The sequence below is a fragment of the Heterocephalus glaber genome, unplaced genomic scaffold (genome assembly GCF_053883595.1).
Source record: "Heterocephalus glaber isolate CG9 unplaced genomic scaffold, H.glaber_assembly_v1.0 deba00001547, whole genome shotgun sequence".
Classification (NCBI taxonomy): domain Eukaryota; kingdom Metazoa; phylum Chordata; class Mammalia; order Rodentia; family Bathyergidae; genus Heterocephalus; species Heterocephalus glaber.
This window is the reverse complement of record NW_028258340.1, coordinates 5243863-5261845: the sequence shown is the minus strand read 5'-3', so window position 1 is coordinate 5261845 and position 17983 is coordinate 5243863. Positions and strand designations below refer to the sequence as shown.

Here is a 17983-nt window from a genome sequence, read left to right as displayed (position 1 = left end):
CTCAGCAAAGTGTAGTTCTGCTAGTAGTCCTGATGCCACTGGACCACACCAGATAATGCTGAATACTGTCACTTGACACAGCTGTCTGCTGGTCTCTGCTGCTGCTTGCTGGTGTCATTTGATGCTAGCTTATGCTGAACACAGTGGGTCAATCGTGTTGGGTGCTGGTCTCAGTTGCTGATCTTCACTAGCTGAGCTCTTCAGGGCTAAAAGTCCCTAGTGTTTATTACTCCTTCTTTGAAAGTGACTGCTTTGCTCATACTACTCAGGAATCCTGCGTAGATTTACAGGGCCTTCTAAGCCCACACTACCTGAGAAATTACAAGAAGATTTAAAGGACCAACAGAGTGAAGCTTTACTTTAACAGGACCTGTGCAGCAGCACATCAGTACAGATGGAACCCTCTGAGACCAACCCAAGAAATGTTGGCCAGGCGTGGTGGCACACACTTGTAGTCCCAGCACTTGGGAGGCTGAGGCAGGAGGATTACCACTAGTTCAAGGCCAGCCTGGGGCTACATAGTGATTTCAAGGCTAGTTTGGACTACATAGCAAGACCCTGTCTCAAAAAAAAAGAAGAAAGAAAGAAAGTAAGTAAGAAAGAAAGAAAGAAAGAGAGAGAAAGAAAGAGAGAAAGAGAGCAAGCAAGGAAGCAAGAAAGAAACGTGAGGGGTGCACTCCTTATATAGCAGCAGGAACCTTGTGACTGGTCCAAGGATAAGCTTATGCTTGTCTCAATTCAGACCTCCTAATTAGTCCAAGTGTAGTTCAAATGTATGAGTGGTGGCTGGGGGTGTCCAGGACAACTGCAGCTGCCATGGCAGTGATTCAGTGAGAGGGCAGGGCAGTGAGAGCTGTTTGATTAATGGCTGTTGCATCTCCATGAGAAGTGGTGGGACTGAAACCAGGAAATCTTTGGGAGGGTCAATTATGTTCATTGCAGCTTACTGGTGTTTGGAGAGGTCACAGAGCAACCTGAGGGGAGCCAGGATGATACTGGATACTGAGGCAAGTTGTCCAAGTTCATTTTAGGGGGAGAGAGAGCAAAGGGAAGCAAGGGGAGGGACATAACAGCTATTTCTCAAACTCAGGACCTTCTCGCTGGCACAGGAAAAAAAAAAGAGAGTCGGGGGCTTCTCTGCCTCATATGGAGAGTAGCAGCAGAAGACCAGAAGGAGGGAGATTAGAAAGTTTGAGTATTTATTCTCCTGGCTCTCTCCCTGCTGGCTCTCTGTGAGCTGGCTGCCTTGATGGGTCAGGCAGCTCTTTCCAAACAGCTCCTTAGTCTAAAACACTCTCATCACTTTCTTTGAAGAATTCATAACTTTGGTATCCCTGTATTTATCTACTCTTGCTCCCTTCAGCCCATTATTCCCATGGCAGGCAGGCAGACCTTTTCAAAATGCAACAAAGGCTTATTGCCTCTTGCTTAAGATACTTGCAGTGGACACCAGTGCTTTTAGGATAAAGACCAAGATTTTATTTTTTTATTTACAGAGCTGGAGATCAAATATCAGGGCCTTGTACATGTTGGGCAAGGGCATCCTAACCCTGAGCTATATCTCCAGTTTAAGGCCAAGGATCTGATTTTGGCCCTGCTTACTTCAGCAGCCTTGTCTCCTATGCGTCTCACTTTACCATGGCTCTACTGCCTGCCTTTCAGTTGCTCCCAGTGAACCATGTTTCTTTCTACCACAAGGCTGTTGATTACATTTTTGTGGTACTGGGGATTGACCCAGGAGATTCCCACTGAGCTACATTCCCAGCCTCCTCCCCCGACAGGGATCTTGCTAAGTTGCCCAAGTGGGATTTGAACTTGGAATCCTCCTGCCTCAGCCTCCCAAATTGCTCCCTCTTTCTGGAATATGTTATACTCCCTCTCCCAAAGGTAACCTTTAAAGTGGTCAGACCACTTGTCAAATAAAATATGTGAGAGGCCATGTATTTGGACCCAGCACCTCACACTGGGTACAAACCAAACCAATGTAGAGTTAAATCACAGTGGCTGGCCTTTGGTCTGTTGCAGGAGGCCGTGTAGCCAGTTAACCAGTTAAGCTGTAACCAACTCATTTCTTTATATTTCACTTCCATTTTTCAATAGATGCTGTCTGATCTCATTGTTGACTGGAGCTTTAAGAACCTGCTCTGGTTTTGGGAAGTGCAGGAATCATTTTTTGTTGGTTTGTTTAACTTTGTTTTGTGTTTTTGTTTCTATTTTGCTCAGATAAACTCCTTGACATAATTGGCCTGAGGAATTTTCCTCACTAAGGATCTTTCCAACATAATTTTGGTCAGGGTTTGTATTTACCCATGGAATATGTGGTTGTCTATTGCTTCTAGACTATGTTCAATGAAGATAGTCTCTGTCATGCATTGCCTGTGTATCTCTAGTACCCTGCTATGTCTACCACATAGTGTGATATGAACTATCTGAGTGAAAATGAAAGCAATGGTAATAAGGAGAAAGGTAGGCAGAATCATATTAGAAAGAGCTGAATTCTTTCTGTTATGTATTTCCTCTCTATATGCTTCAAAATCTACCGTGATGAAAATGATTCCAACTTAATCCAGTCTCAAGTTCTTTTCTAAGAAGTAAAAACTATTAAAACTGGATAAAACTCCATCTATATTTCTTTACAGCTTACCCAATAAGATGTTTTATACAGAATGCAGTTGGGCAGACACGAGAAATATTTTAGAGTGAGAAAAGATATCTAGTTAACTTCCTGGAGTTCTCATCACTTTGGATTCCTGTTATAAGTTCGGACGTTTACTTATTTATTTATTTTTGAGACAAAGTCTCGCTGTGCTGTTCAGGCTGGCTTCAAACTCGTGGTGATCCTCCAGCCTCAGCCTCCAGAGTGCTGGGATTACAGGCGCATGCCAACATGCCCAGCTAGGGATCTATTTTTGAGGGTTCCGGTGATGACAAATTCAGCTTTAGGAAGCTAAGAATAAAAGTGGAAATTTAAGGAAGGGATAAAAGTAGCAAGACTGAAGGCTGGCTGCACAGTTAAGTGTCGGCACTAAATATAGCTCGCTCAGTAGGATAGGGAAACACGTTTTGTTTTGTTTTGTCTTGGCACCTTTGCCATCTTTTGACCTTCACGTTTAAATTGTGACGCCACTTAATCTGTGATATGTGGGCGATTTTTTTCTTGCTTACTTGCTTCAATTTTCATTAAGCACCTGACCTTCAAAAACCCTACTGAGAGCTAGTAACTACACCAACTCACCCAATGGACTCCACCCACTCCAACCCGCCCCTTGCCCAGGACCGCGCCCAGCTGCACAGACCTCTCCCACCCAATGTGACGTTCAAGCGGCCTAGACCATGTGTAGCCAGGGAGGTGGTCCCGCGAGCCTTCGGGTTCATTTCCTTCAAATATTTGCGGCTGTATATCCCTTGCAGTCAAAATACCTTCCAGATAAAATGTAGTAATGAATGTTCCAGGTAAAGCACCAGTGGACATATGCACACCCGCTCATCCATTCTCGCCTGGCCACTGTCCTCCCTCTTGTAGTGGTATCTCCCGGCTAAAACCGGCGCGAAGTTTTTTTTCCTACTGCGCATACGCACGCACCGCCTACACGCAAAGAAGGCGGAGTTAGGTTTCGCTAAAATGTTTTTTCCGCGCCTCAGAGTGGGCCGGGCGCTCAGCTGCGCCTCTGAGGTAACAATTCAAGACAGCAGGGTCAGAAGGGCTTTCGCCAGTAGGGGAGAGTTGGGGTACAGAAAGTCTCTCTTAGCGACCCGAAAGCTAAAAAACCATGACTTTACACAGGTTTACCTTCTATCCCAGAGACCGCCGTGGCCGCAGCAGGGGAAGAGGGCGTGAGGCGATGCAGGGTTCCCAAACCCCGGATTCCGATAACCAGGACCAGAGCCTGGCCCCCGCTGTGGGCGCGGCTTCGACCCTCTGGTCGGGGCGGAACGTCTTACCAGACAGGCAGACCTTCTTCTACCCTCCTTCCACCAGCCGACCAAACACGTCCACCTCAGACCCGAACTCTGACGTGTCCCCCAGCACTAATTCTGCCCGGGGCTCTAACCCCAACTCCAGGACTGGCTCCAGAGGCTTTGGTGCCCAAGGCCGGAGAGGGCTGAACCCAATACCAGCCACTCCCTCGAGTGCCTCAGTTGGGGCCACCCCAGCCTCCAGTCCTGACCGTGACGCTGACAACCGCAGGGTAGCGGGACCTGGCTCGCCCTTGAGCTCCTCCGCACTGTCGCTCTACGGCCCTTCGGAGTCTTCTCTACCTAGCTTTGCCTACGAGTCCACACTAAGTTCCTCCCCAACCTCAGTTTCCAGCACACCCCGAGGGTCTCTACAAGAACTCACCCCGAACTTAACGTCTCGCCCCCCTCGCCTGTGGGCCCCAGAACTCCCAACATCCAGTAACTCTTCCCACCTGTCCGTACAGGTACAGGTTCCTCCTACACCAAGTATCCCCCCACCACCCTCAGCACAAGAGCCCCTCACGTCCTCCCCGCCTAGCTCCCGTTGGATATCGGTACCACTGCCTTCTGTACGCTATTGTAGCCATTCCCAAGTGTCGGTATAGGGGACTCCTTTACCCAGTAACATCCCCGGAGTGTCAGGACAATCGCGCGCCCGGGTCTTAAGAGTCTGGCTTCCCCGGGGGAGCTCTAGCAGGATCAGCCCCGCCCACGGGCGGTCCCAGAGTGTCAGCAAGAGGGTCCGCCCCAATCTTAGGGCCCCGTCCCACCCGGGTATTAGTAGGAAGATTAGCTCCGCCCTCGAACGCCAGGCGGGGATCAGTTGAAGAGATCGCCCCGCCCTTAGCTGGCCCTACTCTTATATCCACGCCTCAGAAGAATCTCAACCAAAGCATGGCGAGTCCAGAGAAAGCAAGTACTGCAGGCCTCATGTTCGACGTAGTGGTGATAGGAGGCGGCATTTCAGGTTAGTGTGGACCATAGTGGTGGCCTGAGCGATCCTGGCTGGCCCAGGGACAGGGACTTGTAATATTGCCATGGTGTTTCGAGGGGTCTCTCCTGCAAATGAGAGTGTGACAGTGGCCAGGCTCCAGATCTTGCAAAGTGGGAGTGGAGGTTGGATCAGTTTTGCTGGTGGTGTGAAGGGGGGGCTGGGGGTGGGAAATAATTTTACTCTTACTATTAAATACTAATATTTGATTAGGTTTTGCTGGGCGGTTACATTTAACACATTATGTGGATTTTCTCAATCCCCAACAATCCTGTGAGATGGTATCACACCCTCCCACCTTTTTTTTTTTTTTTTTTTTTTTTTTTAACAAAAGCGACCAGCCGAAGTCTGAGGAGTTTCAGTAACTCTTCTGAGGTCAAATTGACTAGCTGGGAAGTACCTGAACAATTTTCTTCCATTTAAGACCCTGACTCCTAAAGCCAGAGGTGGCTGCTTTGCCTCACTGACTTCCCGTCTCTTTCCCTGGATCGAACATCAGCATAAGATTTTTGTAGTACTGAAGTAGTAATAATATTAATCTAATTCTGCTGTTCTCTAAGTACTTTTCCTTGGAAAATTTGGTAGGTGAAAAGCAAGGAGGTAGAATCCTTTAGTGAAAAGTAAAATTTTAAAAAATGAGAGAAGGGTGAGCTCTTCGGTTCTGCTGACTCCTGCCAGTTTTCTCAGGATCTTCAGGAAGGCGTAAGGCGTTTTTGCCCCGGAGTAATCCTTTTATGAAGCAAGAGCTGTGGGCGAGTTAGGGAGTGCCCTGTTTTGTCCTTTCTCTAAGAACACCTGCATATTGTCTGCTGGTCTTGGCTTGGGTTTGTAGCTGACAATGGTATGTGAAGCCTTTCAGTATCTTTCTGAAGCCTCATCATGATTGATACATTAAATTGCCACTTATGTTGTGATAATAGCCAAAATGTTTGAAATTTAGTAACTACGTTGTGTTTCGGCCCTCCTTAGAATCACATACTGATCTATCCCTTTCTCTCCAGGTATTAATAATTTTAGAGATATCCCTGCAGGATCTGATTTAACAAGAGAAAGAAGAGGGAAAAAGTAAATAGGGTGGCTCAACAGGAGTTATTTTTATATATGATCCTTTTGAAGAAACTCTGAATATGTTTATAAATTGATTTTGAAAGCAGTTTTTTATTTGTCCTGTGCATGATAAACAGTCTTTAACCACCAGAGAAAAGATTGGCATGGACTGCTGGCTTTGACAATTTCAACCAGTGCCACCAAAAACAAGAACAACCTGGTGGAGAGTAAGAAAATGGAGCAATTCTCTTGTTTCCCTTCTTTCATTTATTTACGTATTCCTTTCACAAACACTTGTTGCATGCCTGCAATGTAGTGGACTGGTGTTTACAAAAACCTGGTTCTTCTAGGCAGAAGCCTAGGAGCAGTTTGATTATTGATCACTGGAACATAAATATGGTCGTGTGTAGTGTAAATTATTAAGAGTTCCATCTCCTCTCATCACTATGCCACAATTCAGGGGTCTTTCTGGGGTTTTATTCTTGTCTTTTCCTTAGTTTGTCTCTGGTATTCCTTAATGAGTTTTGTCATTTATTTTGCTTCTGCCTGATTACCTGCTCTTTTTCCTTTCTAGTACTTGACTCCTAATACTTGGTCATTAGCAGAGGTTGATTTAGTATGTAGCAATGAACATTATGCTTTATGGCTTTACAACTTTAGGCCCCTTCTGGTTCTCATTCTAAATAAATAACTAGTTCCACACTGAATTTTGTATTCACAGTTTTGCTTTCTTCTATCTTAAAGAGGACATCCAAATTACATAAGGACTCACAAAACCTAGATCTGTCCATGTTCATTATTAATTATTATTTGTTCATTTCCATTTGGAAGAAATAGAGGACATTTTCTGCGTGGTAGTGTGCACTGTTCTTCCAAAAGCCTGTGTCCAATATATCAGTGGCAGTGGAAAAAGCGCTTGACTGCCTAATGTCCTATCAGTCAGATCTGAGTGATTTTAATACCAACTGACTAGAAACACTGCTTTCTGTCTGTGATGCCTTCCCAGCTGGCTTACAACTAAAAGTAGATGCAAATGTGTCTCATGTTAGGTCCTAGACATAAACTAGGTGTTTCCAGAGTGGGTGATAGCCATTATTTCTCAAACATTCTTGGGAAGAATCAGTTTTGTGTGTGCTTTGCCATATCCCATGAGTTACTTAATAATCCAGTTTTAAATGCTTTTGGATATTGCTTAGAATGTTTTGTCAGGAATTGCACACTTTGATATATTACCCACACATTTATAATGTATGGCCAGTACTTTGCATCTGCAGTGTTATTGCTATAATACACCTCCCAAAGAGAACATTCTAAATGACATGATTCAAAATCAATTGACAATAGAATTATAACTATCTTTGCACAAAGAATAGCAGTGTTTTGATATGTCTCCTTTTTGTCATTAAAAACAGAAAACAGCACACACTCAGAAAGCTTTTTTCTGTCCTCTGGCCAATTAAATAATTTTATATATAGTTGAGAGGGGAAACAACCCTGCTTATTTATTAGTATAGCAGTTTCTTTATCATACCTTGTCTCCTATCCATCATCATCCATCATCACCCAAAAAGATTTTTTTTTTCAAAAAGATTTTTTTGAAATCTTTTCATGCTTTCTGTGACACTATTGGATCCAGAATTTTTGTCCTGTACTCATTGTTCCTTTTCCATTCCTTTCACTGAGCTCATATTTCTAGTTTTGAAATGGCCTTAAGGTTTTCCTGTTCATCAATTTTGGGCTTTTTAGAATTCTCTGTCTTTCTTTTTTTGTTTTTTTTGGTACTGGAGATCGAACTCAGGACCTTGTGCTTGTGAGGCAGGCGGTGGAATCACTGAGCTAAATCCCCAGTCCTCTCCCTCTCTTTCTTATTCTAGAACTTTAGTGTTCCTTTATCTGTAGAAAGTTCTCAAGGCTCTAATTCAAATCTCTTTCTCTGAATTCCTGTCCTGTAACTTATCTGCTCCTAGCTATTTCACACTATTTCACACTGCAGATTTAACATGTCTAAAACCTTCTCTTTCCCAGTTGCTTGACCCTTTCCTTGGCATGATCAACATTTCCATCATTTTTAACACATCTTTTTCTCTCATCTTCTATCCTCCTCTGCTTTTTTGTAGTGCTAGCGATCAAACCCAGTGCCTTGTACATGCTAAGCACATATTCTATCACTGAGCTACATCCCCAGCTCTCCTTCGCCCTTTTAACAGATCCTTCTACTTCCTCTTTTTGAGCTGTTCTACCTCCCCACTGACTACTCCCCTGCTCCCATGCCCAAGACAGATTCTGACCTCTGATTATGACACTTTCCTAGTGGCCCCCTTTTATATTAGTGGCTTTCCATCACATCCATCCTGCATGCAATATTCTCCCAGACTTGATTTACCTTGAATATTTCTTTCCTTACCTCACTCTTCTGCTCAGGACCTTCAGTGGTATCCTATTACCTGACTCTCAAGCCCCCTCTCCATCCTCCCAGTTTGTTGGACAAGTAGCATTTCTCACTCTTCCCCAACATGGACTTGAGCTTTACTCACAATACTTCTTGTCCTAGTGCTGCACTATGTTTATTTTGTCCTTCAGGCCTTCTCTTTTTTCATCTTTCTTAACATGGAAGTGCTCCTCTCTGACCATTTAGTTAATCCTGAAATACCTACATGAAGATCCTTTCCTTAATCATTCTGGCTCCCACTGATTTGTCTGCCCTCTTGTAGAGCTCATAATAACTACTTTACAATTTGTACTTATTTTCTACCTATTTCTTGATTTTCTTTTAAGGACGGTGGTTGAACCACTAACTTTAGATGCTACTTTTTTCTCATAAGCTGCCACAAATAGAACAAATGACAGAAAACCCATGTTGAAAGATTTTAATATCTGTTCTTAACTGAGAATTCTGAAATGGCTCTCTCTTTAGAGAGATATATAAGAAAAAAAGAAGCCCATCTCCAAGGTAAAATGCATACATCCTTCTTGGGACTGTTTGGAATTCCAGAGTCTTTGGTCAAAGGGATTTTGAAAGGCAATCTGGTCTATTTACCTAAGATTTTAATCCTCCTGACAGTATCTCCTTAGTGGTTATCTGACTGTAGCTCTGAACACATCTGGGGAAGGAATGCTTTATCCCTCAAAGCAGCTCATAATGAGTAGAGATAGCTCTAGCTTCTGGATTTTCTAAAGCATTTCAGAGTCTCTACCATATGTTAGGCAGTGGCTAGATCATAGGGATAAGGTATATAAAGATGAATAGGTAGCATCCCTGTCCAGAAGAAGCTTCTATCCTCTTGGAAAAAGTGGGCAAGTAATTGACATGAATATAGTGAGATAAATATTAACATTATGTTTATGAACAATGTGCTGGGACCTTGAGAGAGAATTAGGATTTTAAAAGGTAGGTGTAACAGGATGGAAAACAGATACAGCAAACATAAGAGAGCAAAGGAACACTAATGCAGTGTCAGGAGGGTGTAAGCCAGATAGGAGCAGTACTTAATTTAAACTCATGGCAGAAGTGCCAGGGAAGGAAAATAGTTGCCTCCTGTGCCTCTAGCGATATGATCCTGGTAGCTATTGAAATGACACTGGTGTGTCATATCTGCCCATGATTTTGTGCCTGTGTGAACCCTTAATGCACAATGAAAAACCCTTAGTCATAGTGCTGGATAGTCCTAGGTGAATAAAAAGTTTTTCCATGTTTTGAAATTACATTTCAAGTATCATGTAGAAAGTCGTCTTAGTGTCCAACAGTGTCTAAGAAATAGAATTACCCCTTATTTTTGTCTATGAGCTGAGCTCTACTAAAAAGAATTATGAGTTCTTGCTGCCCAGAACTCAGTGCTGTATTACAGCAAGGATTGAATTTTTCTCATCATCTGAGACAAAAAAGCCATTCTTTGCCAGAAGAATGACTAATGTTCTGAGTTCCAGCAATTGAATACACAACATACTACAATTTCTCCTCTTGCTGAAATACATCACCCATGAGAATCATTTCTGTAAGGACCATTTTAAACTATTTTAACCCAGAGCTTGGCAGCACATACTGTGTGGCTTTGCAGCGATTGAGAAACGCTTGCATTTTTTAAAAGATACTTATTTTTATGGCTTTGTTATTTGGATTCTCTAAGGTTCATTGCAGGCTAAAATTTAATTTGTGCCCCCCTCCTTGGTACTGGGGTTCAAACTCAGGACCTTATGCTTGTGAGACAGGCACAGTGCCACTGAGCTAAATCCCCAGCCCTAATTTGGGGCCTTTTAGGACACTTCTTTGCCCCAGTTTTGTATGTTTTTTCCGTAAAAAATAAACTAGGATATTTTAGTGTGTACACTTTCCATACTGAACAAAAAATGTAAGAATTACATTTATCTGGATTATGATCTTCAAAAATCTTCATAGTTAAATGAGCTGTTGAATGGATCTGATATTTAATGGGCAAGTTTAGTGTTTAGTCAATACTAATTGATTTAAATTTACACATAATCCTCAACTAATGTGAAAAATGTTTTTAACAATAGATCTTAGTATAATTTCATAAATCATAGAGACCAGTAATAGAGAAAAATAAATTTGTAAACCCATTATTGTTGAATATTGAGTCATATAATCTGTGCAGATGTGGCATAGTAATATTTTAACATAGGAAAAATTTTGCATTATTTGGATTCAAGTGTACCCAGAAGCACAGGCTGTTTTGTAGTTTTATATCACATACAGGGGCTTGCAAGAGTGCCTAGCCCTGTGATTTCAAAATTGTAGATAGCCAACTACTTGTTTAAAATATGTTTGTGTATATGAGATGGATAGATTTAGGTTTGAGTGATTAAAACTTTACAAAATACTTCAAAAATTTTTTAAAATGTCATGTTTGAGAGCTGGTCATGGTGGTGCCCACCTGTAATTCCAGCACTTGGGAGACTGAGGCAGGAGGATTGGAAGTTTAAGGCCAGCCTGGACTACATAGTGAGACCTTTTCTCAAAACAAAACAAAACAAAACAATTTTGTATTTGAGATAAGTTGATTGTTAGGACTGTTTTCCCCCTTTATTGTGATATGTTTTTACCAGCAGTTTGTGTTTTCCTTCGGGTGACCTATTCCCTATTATGTTGTCATCTAGTATTGCATTTTAGAGAAATTTTAAGTCTTTGATGGTTTTGTCACCTAAGTAATTGGATTAAGTTATATGTAGTATGTTTTTCAGTATTTTTTTTGTATTTAGTCAGCTTCATGAAGATCAATATATTAGCTTTCTTTTCCAGACCCTTCCTCAATACTTTTTACTACATGCTTTATTCTGGAAATAGTTTGTATCATCTCACATACTGACATCCTCCACTAACTTAAATCAATACCTGGGTCTCTTCACAGGTGTTTATTCACACCTTCCCCATGGTCTCTCTGAGTCTTTGTTTAAAAGCCCTTTTCTAGTTGATGCTAGGGAAAAGTAAACAAAGTTCTACTTATTAACGATATTTAATTGATTGATGAGGTAAGAGAGTCAATAAAAATTTAAAAACCAAATGATAAGCTTCGATAGTTGAGTTAATTACATATTAACTATGTCTAAGATCGCAGGATGATTGCCCATATGAGTTCAAAAGGACCAAAACAGAAGCTCAGAAGGTAATTACCAAATGCTACAAAAATCTTTAGTGACATAACTTGGCCTTGAACCCCTAAAATAGTGACCCCCATTTTTTCCTTTTCTCATATTTATTCCTTTCCCTTCCTTTACCCCTCCCACTCCCCTTTTCCCCTTTGGGCCTTATCTTCCTATTTCACATTATCTATTCTACATTTTGATTCTTATTTACACTTTCAGTTTCTCAAACCAGAGAAACTATTTGGTATTTACACATGTGTGTCCTATTTATTTCACTTAAGAGTATGGACTCAATGTGCATCCATTTAGGAGGGGTGGAAGGGAAGGCAGGGGAATGGGGAAAAAAATAAGAACCAAGATTTATCATGTAAAAGTACAACGATGAATTTATCATGTAAAGGTACAATATGATGAATGTCATCATATTCTATACCTAAAATGTACCAATAAACTTAGTGAATTAAAAAAAAAAATAGTGACCGTGCTTTTTTTATTCCCCGCCTCACTGGACTTGCACTATAGGTTTATCCATAGGTAATGCATTACATTTTATTATTTAAAATTGTGGTTTGATGCTCTAAAACCAAATAATTGTTCTTGATAGTAATGTTTGTATTACATGAAATAATACTGCTTTTTGAACATTTCAATTTAAGAATATAGGGCATCCATCATATATAATGACTTATGTGATGAATTTATTTACTTTTTTATATTTTAAAAAACTGTTGTGAATTTAGGATAGTGTGTAGAGATCAGTTTTGATCAGTGATTCTCATCCTTTTGAACCTAATCTAATGAAAGTTATTGGACCTTTTCACTAAAAATGCATACTTTTGCTTATAGACTTTTCTCCTCCTACACCAAGCCAATATCCTATGCTCTGAAAACCTCTTCAGTGTAATTTAGTAATACATCTTCAGTGTAATACAATGTAACTTAGGCTGATACTGACACTTCACAGGAAAATTAAAAATTAAAAGACTTATTATATCATTATGCAGTTACCAATAATGAATTTGGAAATAGACCATATAGAAATAGTCAAAATATAGGCTGAAAACTAAGAAACCTAGATGTTCAATCTTTTTCTTTTTAAGAGTAGGAAAAACTTATTGAGTGAAAGAAAGCTTCTGTCTAAGAGAGACAGAAGAGGGACCAGAAAGTGAGTTGCCCCACTACATGTTCAATCTTAAGCCCAAAAATCTGACATGTTTTGAAAAGAAAGAATTTTGGGAGAAAATACTGGTGAAGGTAAAAAGCTGTAGTAGTTGATATGATTACTGTTGGAAGTTTTACAAGATTTGGATTTAAAGTTCTTACGTATTGAAGTAAAGCCATTGATAGTAAAGCATTTATTATTTAATATGCATTTATAATGACTTATAAAGATCATTGGCTATTGATACTATACTTGATCTTAGCCAAAAGGCTGAGAAGCGATGATCATTGGCTATTGAAAGCATTTGATAAAATTTGGACCCATACAAAAGAGAGAAGGTTTGGTCAGAGGGTGTTAGGGTGTTCTCTGGTTTATCTGTCAGCCTGTTTGTCTATCCAGGGACTTAGAAGTTAGACATAGGATCCCTCTATGAGCTATGAGCCTGAAGTGTTGTTGGTACAGGTTGAGAATCCCTAATCTGAAGATCCAAAATCCAAAATATTCCAAAATCTGTAACTTTTTTCAGTATCAACATGATGTCAATAGTGGAAAATTCCACACCTGACTTATGTGATGGGTTATAGTAAAAAAGCAGACACACTAGAAATACTGTATTTAACTACTTTAAGGCTATGTGTACAAAGTATGTATGAAACATAAATAAAACTTTTGTTTAGACTTCAGTCCCACCTCCAAGATATCTCATTATGTATATGCAAATATAACAAAATCTGAAAAATTCTGCAATCTGGAACAATTCTAATCGCAAGCATTTTGCTTAAGGGGGATTCAACCTGTACTTAAGATTGCTTCACAGGTCCACTGAGGGTTCAGAGAAGAGAGCAGTTAATTCTACCTGGAGGAAATGACAAATTACATGGAGAAAGTAATGCTTGACAGAATTGTCATGGAATTTCCAAATTAAATTAATTAGCTGTGAGCCATACCTTAAATTAAAGCCCCTTTTCTTATGTGCCGGCATTCATTTATTCATTACTTGTCAGTTGAGTAGTTGCTATATACCTTGAATAAAATTTGTGCATTTGCTCTCTCCTTTCTTGCTTTAGGAATATTGCCTTGAAAACTTCAGTGTGAGTTGATGTTTGACTATGCTTTTTATTGTCCTTTGAATGTTCAGTCCAAGAGTCCAAACATCCAGTTATGTAAGAATTTTGTTGGCCAGGGACTGCATCACTAAATAGTAAAGAGTTAACTTAAAAGTGTATTATACAGTGTACTCTGTGCACATTCTTGAGTGGTGGTGAATGTTAAAGTTAAAGAAAAATGTTACTTTTAGGAATAAATAACTACATGAGGTGGCAGAGCATAAGGTAGAGCTACGCCAAAGCTTTGCTCCAACACACAGCTTGTGTTTTAGGCATTGTTCAACTAGGACCCTGCCTATGGGAATTTGTTACTGCAAATATTTGAACAATCTTATAAGAGATGAAACTGGATTTTCCAGAGTTTGTTTGAAGGTATAGATTTTGGTTTTTTTTAATGACAGAGGGTGGAGAAAAGTTGAGTTAAACAGGATTTTTGCTGCACAATTTCTGAGGATTTTTAATATGCCAGTATTTTCTGGGAATATCTCAGAAGGAGAAATCGTATAAAGTGTCCCAATTTCCATGGACAGTAGTACTTTTGCTGGAGTATCTTGCTTGAGGACTAGTGTTCCATAAAACACTTTGGGAACTATGGCTTTAAACTTCAGTCTGGTCTAGGGTCCAGAATCTGAGGGCAGCCATGTGAAACACTTGGCAAATAATGAATTAAGAGATAATTGCATTTCCTAACTTGGGTGAGATCTGTTTATTTAAAGTGAAGATGAACACTGAAGGGTAATCAAATAAATTGGGACTGTCTAGACAACCAGTCTGTTAAATTCAGGGAAAATTGAAATTAATTGTTAGCTTTCTTCTATTTATCATCTGAGATAGCCTTATCTTTTTAACTTATCAAAAATGAAGGAAGTATATGATCTGACCTTTGCAAAAACAGAGAATATTTATCTGAAAGGAAGCACGATATATGGATGGATATATGTTTAGATTAGATAATTGCCCCATTGTACACAAGTTTGTGTGTACATTGATAGTTTCTGTTTGCTTCTTCCAGCAAGCACAATTTTCAGAAGTACATTTTTCAGAAAATGTACTAGTAATATTTACAATCTACTGACTTACTTAGTCATAAAGGTTAAAATGACTTGACAACCTATTCTTATCAATCTTTCTTACTTTCTTGAGATAAAGATGATCTAAATAGCATTAGAAGCTTCCCTATTGCCCTGATCCACACAAATATGGTTTTGTTTTCTTAGTATATGATTCTTCCTTTTGTTTCAACAAGCATTTGAGCACCTGAGACATGGCAGGCTCTATTCTAAGGATGCAAAGATATATAATATATTTCTGTTCCCAAGAAGTTTATAACACGTTTAGCTCGTGAAATAATACTGCTATAGTAGGACACTTGCTATTTCTCCAGACCTCATTTTGCCCTGGCTGTTTCTCACTTAGTAAGTGGCATCATCGTTTTTCAAGTTGCTCTGATCAAAAATCTTGGAGCAATTCTTGACTCCTTTCTTTTTGTCATACACCACAGCCGTTTAAATGGCATGTTCTATTAGCTTAGCCTCAAAATACATACTGAATTTGACAACTTCTCTCACTGCAGTGATAGCCACCCTCATCTAAATCATTGTGATTATTTGTCTTGTCCAAGCCACCATAATTTCTTACCCTTGAAATTTGTCTATTATTTGAGATCTGTCTATTTGTCTTTTTCCTTGCTTCCCTCCTGCTTTTTCTTTACAGTCAGCTTTCCTCGCAGAAACCAAAATGATCTTTTTAAAAGTTAAAATAAGATTAATCTCTTATACTTATAATCTCAGTGGCTCCCCCACTACACTTAGACCAAAACTGCAATCTTTGCTGTAGTGTAAAAGCAACTACGTAATTTCATCTCTTCTTAGAGACTTGGTCTGGTTCTCATCTTCTCCTCACTCATTGCCCTTGGGCTACACTAACCTCATTGTTCTTCTTTGAGCACATAAGTCTTGTTCCCATCTTCTCCAGATACTTGCATGGCTCCTTTTATTTCACTAAATTGTCTGTTTTAATGTCACCTTTGAAATGCTTTCACTAATGACTCTTTTTTTTTAAATTAAATTCTTTATTGGTACATTGTAGGTATACAACACAATTACATTTCTCATTGGGAATTGTACCTTTACATAATACATCTTGGTTCTTATTTTTTCCCCATTCCTAGCCCTCCCTTCACCCCCTCCACCCTTCCCTATTTACAAAGACTTTATTTCCATTTTTTCCATTTCTCAGCATTTTTCCTTTCCCTTCTTTCCTTTACCCTGCCCCTCCCACTACCCCTACTCCTTTGGACCTTTTCTTCCTATTTTGCATTATCAATTATTCATTTTAATCATTGGTACATTTTAGGTATACAATATAATGACATTCATCATTGGAAATTTGCACCTTTACATAGCCTCTCTTGGTTCTTGTTTTTCACCCTTACCCAGCCCTCCCTTCAACCCCTCCATTCCTCCCTATTTACAAAGATTTTGTTCCTATTTTTCCATTTTCTCATATTAATCCCATTCCCTTCTATCCTTTCCCCTAGCCCTCCCACTTCCTTCCCATTTGCCCCTTTTCTTCCTATTTCACATTACCTATTATACATTTTAGTCCTTATTTACACTTTCAGTTTCTCACACCAGAGAAACTACTCGGTATTTATACATGTGTGTCCTATTTATTTCACTTAAGAGTATTGCCTCAATGTGCATCCACTTAGCTATAAATGTCTCTAATTTCTCATTTTTTATGGCTGAGTGGTACTCCATTTTATAAAAAAACCACATTTTCTTTATCCAGTCTCCAGTTGATGGGCATTTGGGCTGTTTCCAAGTTTTACCTATTACAAACTGTGCTGCTATGAACATGGGCACACATATATCACTGTGGTATGATTCTTTTAATTCTTTGGGGAAGATCCCCAGCAGTGGAATAGCTGGATCAAATGAGACCTCTAGTCCTAGTTCTTTGAGGTATCTCCATACTGATTTCCACAGTGGTTGCACCAGTCTACACTCCCACCAGCAGTGGAGCAGGGTTCCTCTTTCCCCACAGCCCCGCCAGCATTTGTTATTGGTTGATTTCATGATAGCAGCCATTCTTTCTGGAGTAAGGTGGAATCTCAGCATTGTTTTCATTTGCATCTCTCGAATGACTGGTGATGTTGAACATTTTTTCATGTATTGATTTGCTATTTCTACTTCTTTGTGTGAGAAATGTCTGTTCATTTCAGATGCCCATTTTCGGATTGGGTCTTTAAATTTGGGAGGTCTGATCTTTTTAAGTTCTTTATAGATTCAAGATAGTAGACCTTTGTCTGAGGAAGAGCAGGTGAAGATTTTTTCCCACATTGTGGGTTGTTTCTTCACACAGCTGGTGGTTTCTCTTGCTGTGCAGAAGCCTTTTAATAAGAAGAGATTCCACTTGTTGATTGTTTGTGCTAGTTCACGGGCAACTGAGGTTTTGTTCATAAAATCTTTTCCTACACCAATGTCTTCAAGGGTTCTACCTAACCTCTGTTCCAGCCGGTTCAGGGTTTCTATTTTAATATTTAGATCTTTAATCCATTCTGATTTTAGTTTAGTGCATGGTGAGAGATATAGGTCTAGTTTTAATCTTTGGCAAGTTGAAGCCCAATTTTTCCAGCACCATTTATTAAAGAGGCTATCTTTCCTCCAGTGAAGGTGTTTGGCTGCTTTATCAATATGAGATGGCTGAGTGTGTCTGTTGTTGTTTCTGCATCTTCTAATCTCTTCCACTTTTCCTCAGGTCTGTTTCTTTGCCAGTACCATGCTGTTTTTATCATGGTAGCTTTGTAGTATAGTTGCAGATTGGGGATTGTGATACCCCCTGCTATGTCTCTGTTACCTAGAATTGCTTTTGCTATTCTGGGTCTCTTCTTGTTCCAAATGAATTTTTGGATTGTTTCTCAACATCCATGAAGTATGCTGCTGGGATCTCAATTGGAATTGCATTAAATCTATATAGCAGTTTTGGAAGTATGGCCATTTTCACTATATTAATCCTTCCTACCCAGGAGCAGGGTATGTCTCTCCATTTTCTGATATCATCTTCAATCTCTCTTTTCAGAGTGCCATAGTTTTCAGAGAAGAGGTCTTTGATTTC

The 17983-nt window shown here is 39.9% G+C and overlaps 2 protein-coding genes and 1 pseudogene across 2 annotated transcripts in view; 2 read left to right on the top strand and 1 right to left on the bottom strand.

The window, feature by feature from the left end:
* The first annotated feature begins 3682 nt into the window (after positions 1–3682).
* LOC147824326 (uncharacterized) lies at positions 3683–4565 on the top strand. Its single transcript, XM_087189839.1, has one exon. The coding sequence runs from the start codon at positions 3771–3773 to the stop codon at positions 4563–4565; it is 795 nt and encodes a 264-aa protein (XP_087045965.1). The 5' UTR covers positions 3683–3770.
* A 227-nt stretch (positions 4566–4792) lies between these two features.
* Maoa (monoamine oxidase A) overlaps positions 4793–17983 on the top strand; it is a 76745-nt gene continuing 63554 nt past the window's right edge. Inside the window, exon 1 of the mRNA XM_021262560.2 lies at positions 4793–4927. Coding sequence (XP_021118219.1) covers positions 4855–4927 — 73 coding nt within the window. The 5' untranslated portion in view covers positions 4793–4854. The remainder of the gene's footprint in view (positions 4928–17983) is intronic.
* Positions 12945–13040, bottom strand: LOC147824325 (U2 spliceosomal RNA; annotated as a pseudogene).

Coding starts and splice junctions, on each gene's coding strand:
- LOC147824326 (XM_087189839.1), top strand. CDS start 3,771: ATGACTTTACACAGGTTTACCTTCTATCCCAGAGACCGCCGTGGCCGC.